Below are 14,133 nucleotides of genomic sequence, written 5' to 3' on the forward strand. Positions count from 1 at the left end.
AAAGAGAGTGGAGTTGTATGCAGTATATTGCAATAGAAGTCTTTTTTGGTAGGATACTGCTGATAAGGCTCAAGAATGGTCTTGGTATTGTCGCATACAAAATGCCTGGCCTGAGATTTTAACTGTAGAAAGCTTGTCTCCTGCAGAGAGATGCTTTTAAGAAAGGAGAGGGTGACCTGAGAATTACAATTGCCTCTTACGTAAAGGAGAAAGATGAACCAAAACAGGGTGGAAATGCTTCGTGCTTCCAGACCGGGTGATAGTGTGCATCCCAGGAAGAGAGAGAGATCGTTACTAGCATGCGGTCCATTCAAGCTTTCAGGTCCCCGCTGTCTCCGCATCTCTTGATGGAGTTTGAAAGCCCAGTAGTAGTATTATGGAAAGTGTCCATAATACTGTCACACTATTCCTCTGGCATACTTCTTTTGGGTCTGATTCAGACTTCTCTCTGTGTGTTTTATACACTGGGCACAATGGGTTAACCCTGGAGCTAGTGAGACCAGAGCAGTCCCTGCCTGTCTTCAACCAAAAAGCAAAGAACAGCTTTAAGTGCCACAAAACTACTCAGCCCCCATTTCAGGTGGGGAAAATGAGGGCTGGAAGGGATGTAGAAGGTCACATCTAGTCCAACCCCTGCTGAAAGCAGGACCAGCCCCAACTACATCATCCCAGCCAAGGCCTTGTCGAGCCAGATCATACAAACCGCCAAGGATGGAGAGTCCCCCACCTCTCTGGGTGACCTGTTCCAGCGCTTCACCACACTCCTAGTAAGAGAGGTTTTCCTAATATCCAACCTCAACCTTCCTTGCAGCCACCTGATACCATTGCTCCTTGTCCTGTCATCTGCCACCATTGAATGTTCAAACAAGTACTTGCTGATTTCCTTCTATTTCTTTTTTTTTAATTTGTCTTAAAGCTGCTGTGAATTTAGCACCTGTGCTGTTAGCAATTTCTCTTTTATTCCCTTTCAAACTAAACCGATGTTCCCTGCAGCTGTCTCAGAATAGCCCCTGGGCCTGAGTCAGTGGGAAGTTTGTCTCATTAGGGACTCTGGGATTGCACCCTGGACTTTTTGCTGCTAGGATAGTGCTGCTTTTGTGGACACAAACACTGCAACTTTTAACTTAACACCATAAAAGATGTTTAAGAAAGGGAAAAGGTACCTCTCTCTGTGTGTCTTTCAGCTTTTCCATGTGTGTTTTCCCATTGTATTGCAGCACAGAGGATCTCTGGGCAGAGTGCTTCCAAGCATGGACTGACCAGCTCGATCCCAAACCCTTGGCTTTACTTGCAGGCTTGAGTCATTAGCGCCTACGAAATGCCCTCCCCTTCAGTCACCATTGCTTAATTAAAAGCTCTCGCCAGCCAAATCAAACTGACACGAGGGATACTGCAAGGCACTTCCAGCACAAATAAAAGGCACAGCGAACTTTGAGAGCCACCCATCACGTCCTCCTCTGAACCCGCTGTGAGAGCGGTTGTAACGGCTCTTCCTACTACTTTTAGAAAGAGCAAGAGCCCGGAGCGCCTGTTGCGAATAGTAGACGCTAGCCATTCTGATGGCAATGCAGGTCCCGAATCCCCAGGATGGATCCCAGCCCCTGAAGCTGCAAGCGCAGCATCCGAGGAGGAGGTGATAGGAGAGGAGTGGGTCTGAGCAAGTGGGAGAATGAACAAAGAAAAGTGGGGGTGAAGTATGAGATGCCAATCATGAGATATTGAACATCTGGGAAGGTGCCAGGTGGGTGGTTGGAGGCCAAACTTGGCACAGAAACAAGGAACTTTGGGCCTACGGGCAGAGGTGATGCCTTGGATGAGGTCTCACCCCGCCACTGTGTCTACATGGGGGTGTTATTATGCACTCCCTCTGCATCACCTAGTGCCATTTTTAAGCAGCAATGAGACTAGTTTCCCCCATTGTTCAGCTGCACAGAGTGACTCTAACACCTCCCTATGGTGGATTTTTTTACCTAGGAGGACAACTCATGTAGCCTGACGAGTGGCTTTTGACTGGGCCAGCTCATTCAAAGACCAGTGTGCAGAGCCTATGGCAATGGGAGTCTGACCCTGGCTGGGGTCTGCAAGTGCTATCGCAATATGAACGTGAACTAATTAACATATTAAAGATGCTGAGCAGCTTCTAACGGGCAATGCCTTCATGTCCTCTTTTGTCCCATCTTCTTTGTGCCTTGTACAGCTGGATAATCCAGACGAGCAAGCAGCACAAATTCGGCGTGAGTTAGATGGGCGTCTTCAAATGGCAGAGCAAATCGCCAAGGTAAGGAAAGTCTGTAAGTACGGTAACCAGACCGAGCAGGACTTTGCGTGGCCATCACACACTTCCCCTTCCAAGATAACTTTTTCTCCTCGACCATTGCGACCTAAAAACACCAGGAGATTTAGGGCTTGGTTCTAAGCACCCAGGACTCGGTGGTATCTGTGTTGCTCAAGCTCATAATTCCCCCTGGGAAATGAGAGGGAACGGTGGAGAAGTGCTGTTGGAAATGGCATCCACCAAGAGGTGATGTCCTGATGGTACTGAACCTGCTCTGCAGCCTCAGCAATCCCCACCTCTATTCCTCGCCCTACTCCTCACCTGCCTCCCATGACACCCCTGCCCAACACGCTCCTCTCAGTTGTCCCATGTTGCAGGAAAGGCAACTGAGCCTCTCTCCCCGAAGTGTTGACCCCCTTCAGTGGGAGTCTTGCTTCCCTAGGATCTACAAGGGCTGGACTCCCCACGAGGAATCCACTGAGATGCTTCAGCTCCTCCTTGCATTGAAATCGTGGCTCGTGGAAACAGTGCCAAAACCGGCGCATTTGGAGAGATGAGTATCCCGGTGATGAAGCATTAATGCCTCAGCATCAGAGCATCAATCAGCAGTCCTGACATTTAAAATACACTCCGATGTTTTATCGGTGGCCCCTGTCTTATGCAAAGTATATGCTATAAAACAACATCAAATTAGTCCTGACTGTGCCAGGACTAATTTCCTTGAGAGCACCTCTTCCTCCCGTCAAGGCTCATCCTAAAGCAGCTTAGTTCTGTTTCCAAACCCGACAGATTTAGGAGCTATTGAAATTTGATGAACCGCAGCTGGGCACACTTGGCCATGCCAGCCCAGGGGAAAGGATGGCCTCCAGGCTATGGCATTACCCTGCACTCAGGGCAGCTGGGATCAGTTTCTGGCTCTGCCACAGACTCTTTTTGTGACCTTTGGCAAGTCTCTTGTGCCTTGGACCAGGCCATTGAAAAGGGAATGAGGGCTCTTTTCTTGTCAGGATACCTACAGGCACATTGATGGAGGTGCCATGTAGACAAGAAACTCCCAAGACTGGAGGAAACAAACTGGAGAGCTGTGGGCTGAACTGGGAGAGGGGAGGTGTCAATTAGCAGATTGACTTCTTGATAGCTGAGGAGCTGGCCTTGGGTGTGTTTAACAGGATACGCTCCAAATGCATGGGGAGACACTGCCAGGTTTTTTCTGTTGCATGACGCTCAACGCCCAATGCAAGGAGTGACTGCCGATTTATTCATTGAATCTTAACAGTTGGGTTGGTTGGTTTGTCTTTTAATCCCAGGAACGCAAGTTTCCAAAATTTGTATCCAAAGAAATGGAAAACATGTACATTGAGGAGCTGAAGTCATCCGTCAACCTGCTGATGGCCAATTTGGAAAGCATGCCCGTCTCCAAAGGAGGCTCGGAGTTCAAGTTGCAGAAGCTGAAACGTAGCCACAACACCTCCATCATCGACATGGGAGAAGAAAACGAAAACCAGCTTTCCAAGTCGGATGTTGTGCTCTCTTTCTCCTTGGAGGTAAAAGCTATAAAAACTTTCTCCGTTCCATTGTAAAATCTGGAGAGTTAGTGCGATTAGCGGTTACAGCAATCAGTGCAAATGATGAGGATGGGTATTATAATAGCAGCTTGTAGCAGCTTGAGGATGGGCAGAGATCAGTCAAACAATTTCCGACTGTCCAAGAGCGGCTGATTCTAAATGGCCATTTGGATGCCTCTGTTTTGCTGAAACTCAGGGGGGCTGGTAGAAAATCACTCAAAAAGAAGCACTGTTAGATATCATCTTCGCAATGGGAGACAGGGGTTGTACCACACGTGGCTACCTGGAGCCAAGCTCATCCCTGACGTAACTTCACCAAAAGCTATGGGATTAATTCAGGGGTGAATCTGGCTGCCCGGTGTCTGTGCGCCATCTCCGAGACCTGCCAAGTCCCAGTCTCTTTCTGCAGTAATAAGGGCTGATGGATCAGAAATAGAAGTTCAGGGACAGAACATCCATTGGTGTGATTTCACACAGACATGTCCTTTATTACTGGCTCCTGCATTACAAATGCCTCTTGCTTTAGGTGTCTTTGCATTTGATTATTGCCAATTAGAGGTGTCACTTTGTTCCTCGGTGAGCCTTGCTTGAGAGCTGAAAAACTATTAGAGAAGTGCAGGGAGCATCGTAAGTTTGGAAAGAGCCCTGCAAATTGGCTCGTGGTTTGCAGGGGCGCCTTGCTCTTTCTTGAAGGCAATGGGCAGGCCGCCCCGCACCCCGCACAATCTTAGCCTGGCTCCCAGAAGCCTCTAGCTCTTCACAAGCAAGATGCTGAGATGATGCAAACAGCAATGCTGTCGTGTTGTTTCAGCTCCCGGTGAAAATCGCTTCTCGCTTTTCTTTTCGGGACCGTCGGTGCAAATGGGAAAAGGGTGCTCAGCACCTCCTGAGGGCAGCCCTCCAGGTGGGAGGAAGCCGGTTGTGTTTGATCTTGCTTAGTCCTTCCCTCGTGCATCCTCTCTGCACTCTGCAGGTCGTCATCATGGAAGTGCAGGGCCTGAAGTCCTTGGCTCCGAACCGCATTGTTTATTGCACTATGGAAGTCGAAGGTGGGGAGAAACTGCAGACCGACCAGGCTGAAGCATCCAAGCCCACGTGAGTTGCTTCTCCATTTATCCTTTGCCCTCCTGCCGGCTCGGCTCTGCTCTGCTGTTGCCCAGCTCTGCTCTTTTGTGTGAAAAGCAAATCGGCGCGGGGAGCTAAGATCTGTGTGCTCATCGATGTTCAGGTCCGAAAGAAGCATTGGAATATGCAAAGGGAAGCGTGCTTCGTTTTCATCCAGATGTGAAACCTGCTTTTCCACGAAGGGGGGGTTACCCTGGATCAGGTTTTGCATCTGGAACAGGTAAACTTCACATGAGCCCTATTCAGGAGAGCCCTTAAAGACATGCCGGGGTATTACTGAGGTCACTGGGATGTAAGTAAGTGTGTGTGCCTACGTGCACGTGCAAAGAACATGTTTCAGCACCTTGCTAAATGGGGATGGCGTGTGTAGAGTGCAGCACGTGTGTAATTGTTCAGCCGCGGCCGTCCTGTGAACATACATCACTTGTCTTTGGAAGTGTTATGAGAGAAAGAAACTCAGCGGATCAAGGAGAAATGCCCTTTCCAATGACAGCAAGAAAAGGGGAATGAAAATGCGTAGGTGTAGGAGGGCAGAGAAAAGAGAGAGGTGAGGCTTTCAAGTCCTGTGAAGAAATACCGGTATGGAGAGAAGGGATGGAAATTGGTGGCGGTGTAAAAACATGCCTAGACAGCACTCTTTACCTTTCACCCCTTCCCTGCCTCCGTGTCCTCTTCCAAAATCTCCTTCCCCTTGTTCTCTCCCATCCTAGCCCCCGCTCTATTGAGCATCAGGGCTCAGGGCCAGTTTTAAAATGTTTTTGTACTGCAGCACATCATCACAGAGTATATTCACATGCGTGTACACACGCACACCCGTGTCTTTATACGTGCATGTAAGCATCATCTTGATAACTGCAGATTTAGCAGTCAGCTTTGAGGCTCTTGATTTTTATGGAAACCTTGGAGCCAGCGCTCCTTGTCTGGAGAGGGTCCAACTCTCCGTGGGCACCGGCACCCCAGCCAGCCCAATCCTTTTCCCCTCTGGATCTCAATCCAAGTGTGAAACTTTCCAGGCCATCCTGTCTTCCTGGGCTCTCACACGAGCTGACTTTGTGCTCTTTTTCAGATCGGTGCATTTACAAGCAGCCATGTTTCACATCACGTGCTCATAACCCAGCGGTGTCTTGCCTTCAGCAATGTGCACGCTGGGGCCCCGTGATGCAAAGCACCTGCTGTTGCATGATCTGAACGCACCTCTGGGCGCACGCTCCATTGGCTTGTGGTCATTGTTGTTCTCACTCGGTCTTTTGGACCCAGAAGCTCTTGTAAGAATTTGCTGTTCTCCTCATCATAAAAAGCAATCTTCCTATGCCTTAGGTTGCCACTAGTCCAGCAACGTGCATCTAGACAAGCTTTAATACCAACACAACTCCCCCGCCATCAGATTTCCTCCAGTGTTAACTTAACACCCAGCCCTAGAACGTGCTTTGTGCTGTTGAGTCTCCAAATGCCTTCATTCCTCCGTCTCTGCCCTTTCTTAGCCCTCTGGCAAGCAGGAAGCCCAAGCCCAGTTTTTGCAGTGGCTTCCTTGTGCAAAAGGGTTTGCCGAGTAGTTGCTGAGCGTGCCTCCGTCAGCCTTCATGCACATCCTCGTAGTGAGCTGAGGGACTATCGCAGCCCCCTGGCAATGCTTGTTCTTCGAAATGCAAGGGGGACTGTCAAGTCCGGTTTGTCTAAACAAGATCTTTGTTGTTGATGCAGGAAATGATGGGTATCTTTTCTCTTCTTATTTTGGGTACAAAGCATTTGAGATGCTGCCTACGTGGGTATGAGATTTGTGTTTTCCAGTTAGTTCGTTATGGAGATTTCATATTTAAATGATATTCATGCTATACCGGTTTACGGTGCAAAATTTCCAAGGTCAGACACAGCTTTCTGGAGAATGCTGAGTTATGCCTAGAGCTTCAGGTTTCTCTTCTCCAGGGTACCACAAACCCCACTGGAGGGACAACGGGGCTGGACTAGGTGACCTAATGAGTCATATCCATTTCATAGATCTTTTATATGCTTTCAAGATGAGCTTCAAAGCACACAGTTTCCTCTAGGTGACCATTCTACAATAATGATTCATTAATACTTTTCAAGGCTCAGACAAACCAAGTTTAACATCTTTGATTCAACAAGAAGCAAAAGCATCATGTTGCCCTCCTCATGGGTATATAAATGCAGCATACAGACATTTCCAAAACTCAGGAGGAGGTATAAACAGGAAGTCTACTTTGCAAAAAGCAAAAAAAAAACAAACGTTGAGGTTGTCATTTGTATTTGCTAATTTTTATATAATGAGAATATTAATATATACACGTGTGTGTGTATATATATGTAACAGGATTATTCAAGCTGAAAGTATCCAAAGCTTGCTCCGTGCAGGCTGAAGGGCATCTGGACTCACTGTATTTTCCTGCAAGGGCTTTCAGATCAAATAGCCCGGCAGCCTTGTCACGAACTTGCAGACACCATTGATGAACTGGCACATTGCGGTCTGACTGAATGAGCTGCGTGGTTCCACCTGGAGCAGTTTCCAGCTCTCTATTAAAAATCAGGGAAGCACAGAGGGCCGTTAAGCTCCAAAGCACACCGCCTGCAACAAATCCGATGTGAAGGCCTTTGTGAGTTTTAAGATTATATTTTGCTGCCATTGTTTATTTGGAAAAACCCGTTTTCTGGGGAAGGATTTTAAAACACAGCGACTCGGCCGCAGCTGCGGACTTCCACGCTCGCCCAGCCGCGCCGGCAGAACCGGAGCATTGTTTCACGGGCATCTGTTTCCTTTCTGACGACAGAAAAGAAGCTGATGCCGCGCCGCCCTTGCCCAGATCCATGTGAATATGCTGCACACCTTTTCAAAGCAACGTCCCCAACCAGCAAGGGCATTGCAGCCAGCCAGACTCCTCAAAAGCATCCTCCACCTTGGAGAAGGCAATGGCAGGGCTGTTCTGGGAAGAGGATTTCCAAAAGAGCTTGCTGAAGTTCCTGTTTTTTGCTGCTTTGCTTTCCACTGAGAAGGAGTGATGCCTGCCTGCTTTGCAGAGCACATTTGGACCAGTCTGCACATCAGTCTGCACGTCAGGCTCCACGCCTGCAGCCGTCCCCGAAAGAAATCCTTGCTCAGGCAAGCGTTGCCCCTGGCCCCCAGGACACGGCTCTTAGGAGAGATCCTTGTGTCGATACAGTCTGCAGGACTCAACCCTTGAGCAGGGTTATTTTGGGCCATGATGAAATGGACTGTCTGAGCACAAAGCCACCCGCCCTTAGGAGACAGCAACTGGGGCAGAGCCGTGCTGCACACCTCCTGTACAAAGCATGCTGCTGTGAGCGGGATGCCCACCCCAGCTTCCCCTAGAAGGCTAAGCCCAGTTCAAGGTCTGAGTCCTTATTGCCGAGGCTCCCCCTGCCCCAGGCTTGACACCCGCAGCGTCCGGACACAGCTTGCTGGTAGCAGCTCTGCTCCTCGATATAAAGATGCTTTCTGTCCCCAAAATACAATTCATCCTGCAGAGAGGTACAGGGAACTTGCCAGGGCACTGTGGACCTTGCCTGCTTCCAGTCCAAGGGTCAGGCATGCTATTTGCCTTCACACTTGCACACACCCTGTCTCTCTCTCTCTCTCACACACACACACACACACACACACACACACGCGTGTGACAGCGGGGAGACGAAAAACAATCCTCCTGCTACCACAAATCTTCAGAAAACAGCGCACCTTATTGAACATGCCGAGGGGAGAGGATGGGACACTGGATGAACCACTGGGCTTACAGTTCTGCTTCAGGCTCCGCTGCTTTGTGCGCTGCCCCCCTCCGTAAGAGACAGTCGTGGATCCAAAGAGTGTACAGGGTAGATTTGTCTATAGCATTCAGCACTGACTGAACTGTGCTACCATCCAGCTCCAGGGGAGATTTGCATATTTTTAATTATCCCATTGGCTGCAATAAGCCTCTAAAGCACGGAGGAAACTTCATCCCATTGCCTTCCAGTGGGAAGCATTCGATCGGCAGTCCCACCAGGTGCTTTTTAGGGAGGGGGTTAAAGGAAGCTTTTGCTTTGCTCTCTAATCTGCTGGGGTGTGAAATCGTCCCATGGCTCGGAGTGGCAGCGTTCCCCCTTGCTGCTCCATCGCGGCTGAGCGCAGGCTCTCCGCCGCCCACGCTGCTCCATTTCAGCTGCAATCCTTTCGCGGCAGGATTACTAGATTCAGCACCTATATATAGCACGGCACATTTTTAGAGCGAGAGTCAGAGCTGAAATAGCAAGGGGCGGCGCAGATCAGAACCGCAGTGCACTCGCAGCGTTGTGCTGGGGAAGTGCACCGAGGCAGAGCCAGGATTGGGATGCATTGAATGCTACTGTCAGGAAGATCACCAGATCGATGGGTTCCCCATCACACCCCTTGCCCTGTCGGTCCCCTGGACATCGACTGATGTTTGCAAATTGGGATTCCCTGAGTGGGTAGAGCTTGCAACTTTAACCTCCGCCCTTGAAAATCACCTTGAGGATCACACAAGCTCTGTAGCAAAAAGGGACACAAAACTTCCTAGCTCTCGAGGTGGAAATTTCCTCTGTGGATCAATCTTCTGTGCAGCCATAGAAGATCTGCTCTTCTCATGGATTCAGGCAGTGTGTCTCCCTCCCAAGCACTGGATGCTGTAGTGCAACTGTTGCTACAAACTGAAGGATGCCCCAAAGCTCCCAGATTAATACAATAATAAATAATAATTTATTAAATGAAATAAATAATAATACATTAATAAAGTAATAACATATATTAGATTTACCCAAAGAGTTTTGTCTGCCTATGTCCTTAAACCAACACAGCTATGACCTATACCCTCGGTGTAGTCTATCCTCCTGATATGGTTACATGCAAATGACGCTGGGAATATCTGATGACGGTGAAAAGTGAATTAAATCCTCTTGTTATTAGGTTATATATTTATAAATAAAATAATAAACACATCATTAGTTGGAAATGCTTCACACGGTGCAGGGCTAAAGTTAAGAGAGCTATGCTAACTTAAGTGAGAGGAAAATTTGGCGTATCAAAACCCAGCCATTTGGGTTTATGACCTGGTCATTCGGTCCTTTCCTGACATAGGGCATCATGTTTATTCCTGCTCATGGGTCTTTGGGTTCAGCTCGGAGGCTAGTGGGTCCACAAATGCAGCCTGTCCTGTATCTCCAGATCCTAGTCTGATGCGACTGCTTGCACCCGAGGCTCAGAGGTACTAGAGGAAGGCTGTGCACTTCTGCCAAGCCTGGAAACTAATCTCCGTATCCTCGAGTGCCACCTGCTGGCATTTTGTCTATCAGCGATCTCTGGACAGGTGCACAGGCGCGTTGTTCCCATACACATACTGGTGGTTTCTCAAGCCACCAGTTTCGTGATGGGGAGTGCTGAGACTGCCCGGCTGTCTCTCTGGGCAAGGGCAGAGAGATCACCTGGGGGCAGTGGCTTCAGGTCTCTCAGCCAGTGATTAAAATAGTTGTCATCTGGAGCCACAGGTAACCGAAATAGTTGTCATCCATACCGGCTTCCCTGCTTTTTGGGGGGTTGCACAGGTCCCCGAGTAGATAGTCTTTGCTCTCCCAGTACAAAAGTCAGTCGGGACAAGTTGGTTTCACATTTCTAAATAAAAATTAAATTTGCTTTTATTGCAAAGCCCCGAGGAGAATTCACAACCTTGGCTAAAATCAAATCGCCAGAAAATTGAAAATGAGAGGTTTGCTGTTTTCTCCCCCCGCCTTCCTTCTACAGCTCACTTCAGTGTTCAAATGAACTGCCTTAATTACACAAAATAATTGGATCAGCGTTTGAGCTGCCTAGTTTCACATTGGAGTTTTACAGATGTTTGCAGTTTTGTTTCATTAGGGATCGCCTGGAGCCTTCTGCAGACGTCAAGATTCGCTGGTCAGAGCGCAGTATTTTCAGAGAGCTAGTGCTGATCAGGATCCCTTGCAAACAGAGAGGGTTTTCATCTTCAGCATCTATAGGAGATTAACGCTCCCTGCTCATTGTGTGAACCCCACCATCCTGCAGTTTGTTCAGAGATGTGGAGCTGGTTGAGGGTGGTACACGCTGGAGGACAGACGAAGCTCCAGGGATGATGGTAAAGTGGTTTTAAACTCCACCGTGGCCTGCATAGGAGCTGCGCCGATGGAGTCTGTCACTGTGTTAGTCCAGCTCTGTGTCCTCTCCCTGGAGCTGTGGGGCCCACTGTAAACTGAGACTTGTAAACTTGAGGCCAGTCTGCCCCTCGGCACCTGCTCGAGCAAGAGGATGCGGTCCTGACAACACACGTTCAAAATGGCATCCGAAGTCCTGCACGCATCCTTGCATGTAGCCAGGTTCCTTTTACCTAAGTACCGTTGATCCCTTTGAAGTAAAAGGGGATAATCTATCGAACTGGGCCTGGACCGCGGTGTATCGCAGTGAGGTCCACTGTCTTGCAAGCTGGCACCTACCCTCCCACCCTTTGGAAGGCGTTCATGGCTTGGAAAGAAAGTTATTTGGCCTACGTGGGAATGGCTGTTTCTGGAGGAAATCCTCCTGGATTTGTTTCTAAGTCTGGTAGCACTGCTCTCCAAATACCATTTCTTGCAGTGATTGTGTTCTTCACAAAAGCTCCTGGGATTCACATTATTACATTTCCCTCTTTGGAAATGGCAACTTTTGAGAAGTCATTAAACAAACCAAAGAAAGGGAGAAAAAACCCCCCGAACCTCTTTGCTATTACTGTGTGACAATTGAGTGAGCTGCTATAGGAAGCCTTCACTAGTGTGCTGCAATGGCCTGGTTAATTAGGGATTCAAAATCTCTTCTGTTTGCTTCCAGCTGATCTGCAGGGTTTTCAACTCCTCGGCACAAAGGCGCCCTCTTCCCTTTTGATTTCTGTAAAGCTGATTATGTTTTTCCTCTTGGCCTCTGTTGTAGCTGTTCTTGCTGTTGTTAGTCTGAAAAATGACTAAAGAGTTGGTATCAAAATGGAAAAATCTCTCTGAGAGACTGGCACAGTGGAACCGAAAACTCCTCTGTTTATCAGGTTCCTGAGGGCAGATTGGACTCCTTCAATCCTGTCTCTTTTCTGCTTTACCTTTCTGGTCAGTCCCAGGAAATATGTAGCTCCAGCACGTGTGCAGAGGTGCCCAGCCATGGGTGTGTGTACTGAGCACTTTGTACAACCAGGGCACAGCATTATTTAACGAGCAAGACGGTACTTAGCACAGGGATAGAGATCATGTGAGAGCACGTGTACGGGGTCCAGACCTGCCTTGCTGTTCCCGGGGTCCTTGCTGTTCCCGGCTCTGCTACTGGCCAGGAGGCAAGTCACCTCACCACTCCGTGCCTCAGTTTCCCTCTCTGTAAAATGCTGCTAGTGATGCTCTTTTTCTTTGCAAAAAGGCTTTCGCAGCCAGTGATAGAAAGCGGTCTGCTCTGCAAGCGCTCGGGATTTCATCGTATTGCATGGACAGAGTCCAGGACACGCATCTCCAGTGGGAAGCCTGAGGAAGTATAGTGAGGAACACGGTGTCTGTGTGTTTCCCCTCCTCCATCAGGCTCTGGCAGGGCAGGTGGAAAGGGACGGCAAGACCCAGGACCCTCCTCTGCCCCCAGCAGCAGCATCTCAAGAAGGCTGTGTTGGAGCAAACCCATGCAACGGCCCCTCGTGTCTGCCGTGGGTGAAAACGCCACGCGGTCCTGTCAATCTGTCCAGCGTACATCATCCAAATGAGCTGCTGTGCTCTGATTAAGAGCCACGTTTTCCTAGTGGCACTCTGTTTCTTTCTACGGTGATATTATTTCAGGGTGTGATCAGTGGTGTTAAGTGTAAATAATCACTCCATAAACTGTGAATGTCTCCCAGGCGGGTGCGACGGGGCAGGATTTTACTAAAATGATTTGGCAAATGGGAAAGCTGGGTTTGCTGAGTATCTGCATTAAACCGGGTATGTGCACCAACTGCAGCTGGTGAAGGCGCAGAGACCCAGCATCCGCTCTCACTGTCTCCAGAAAAAAAAACCAGCTCATTTTTATTTTAAGTCACGTATGCTGCAAGCCAGCTTTGCAAACCCAGCCACTTTTTCATCCCCCAGTGAAGATTTATTAGGGTTACATTTCCATTTCCCTCTATCAGCCTTCTCCCCAAGTTGTACTGTTCAACTCAAATGCAGAGCATTTGGGAAACGAGAGGATTTAAACGGTGCTGAGCGATAGAGCCGCTCCGGCTGTTCCCAGTACTTGGTGGAGTGGAGTGGATGGTGTTGCTGTAACTTCTCTGCAAAGTCATTTTTAGGATTTGAGCAGCAAAAGGTAGTTTTTGAGGCAATAGAAGAGCAAATCCTGCCATTAAAAGCACCAGGCACAGCTCCTGCTAGTCTTAGACAGGAGGGAGAAGTCTGTGAAGGCCAGCACTACCATCTAGCGGCTGAAAGACATCACCAAGGACTCCAGTAAAGTTTTATCTGTTAACGAACCTTTAGTATACGGTGTGTACCCACCATGCTCAATAAACCGTTCAGCTGAAAATGAGCTACATACCAGGGCACTTCAGTTTGTCTCATCTGAAGACCATCATTTTGCAGACTCCTCACGCTGGTTATCCAAGGTAAGGTACCTAACTGAAGGAAATTGGAGGGGAAAAGAAAACACGGTTAAATACAAATGAAGTCCAAGCCGCTAACTTACAGAAATCCACCGTTAAGTTGTAGGTGCCCGCCCCGCGTATGGCAGCTCTTTAATGTATAATATATAACAAGATGCATCACTTCAGTGTAATGCAGCAGCACCTGTGCAAATTCATTGTTGCTTAGCTTAGAAAAGCACAACTGAGTCTTTCTCTACACTCCTTTTGGGAACAATGCTTTACCTCTCTGCGTAGGCTCCCAGGAGATCGATTTAGTACAGCAATCATTTGTCAGTCTCCTGCTCTATGAAATCCTGACAAAGAAACAGTCCAAAGAGCCTTTTTTTCAGGCAGACCACTTGATGGTTGGTATTATTTAACGACTGTCATGAAAACTCTGAAATTGTTGCTTTACAAAATGCATCCGCTCCCCACCCTGACCTGGTCCGTTGTGAATTGGCAAGAGGGCAGATTCGCCATCAGTGAGAATAGTCTTTGATTGTGCATATGCGTTTCCAACAAATTCCCATCCGACTTGCACAGA

The 14,133-nt window shown here is 48.5% G+C and overlaps 1 protein-coding gene across 6 annotated transcripts in view; it reads left to right on the plus strand.

Annotated features, from left to right (window-relative positions):
• Window positions 1-14,133, plus strand: part of CADPS (calcium dependent secretion activator) — a 244,038-nt gene that overhangs the window by 94,361 nt on the left and 135,544 nt on the right. For all 6 annotated transcript variants that reach the window (XM_014518002.2, XM_025199035.1, XM_025199031.1 and 3 more), the window contains exons 4-6: window positions 2,198-2,278; window positions 3,583-3,819; window positions 4,814-4,935. In XM_014518002.2, coding sequence (XP_014373488.2) covers window positions 2,198-2,278; window positions 3,583-3,819; window positions 4,814-4,935 — 440 coding nt within the window. The remainder of the gene's footprint in view (window positions 1-2,197; window positions 2,279-3,582; window positions 3,820-4,813; window positions 4,936-14,133) is intronic.

This window comes from Alligator sinensis, unplaced genomic scaffold (assembly GCF_000455745.1).
Source record: "Alligator sinensis unplaced genomic scaffold, ASM45574v1 scaffold469_1, whole genome shotgun sequence".
NCBI classification, from domain to species: domain Eukaryota; kingdom Metazoa; phylum Chordata; order Crocodylia; family Alligatoridae; genus Alligator; species Alligator sinensis.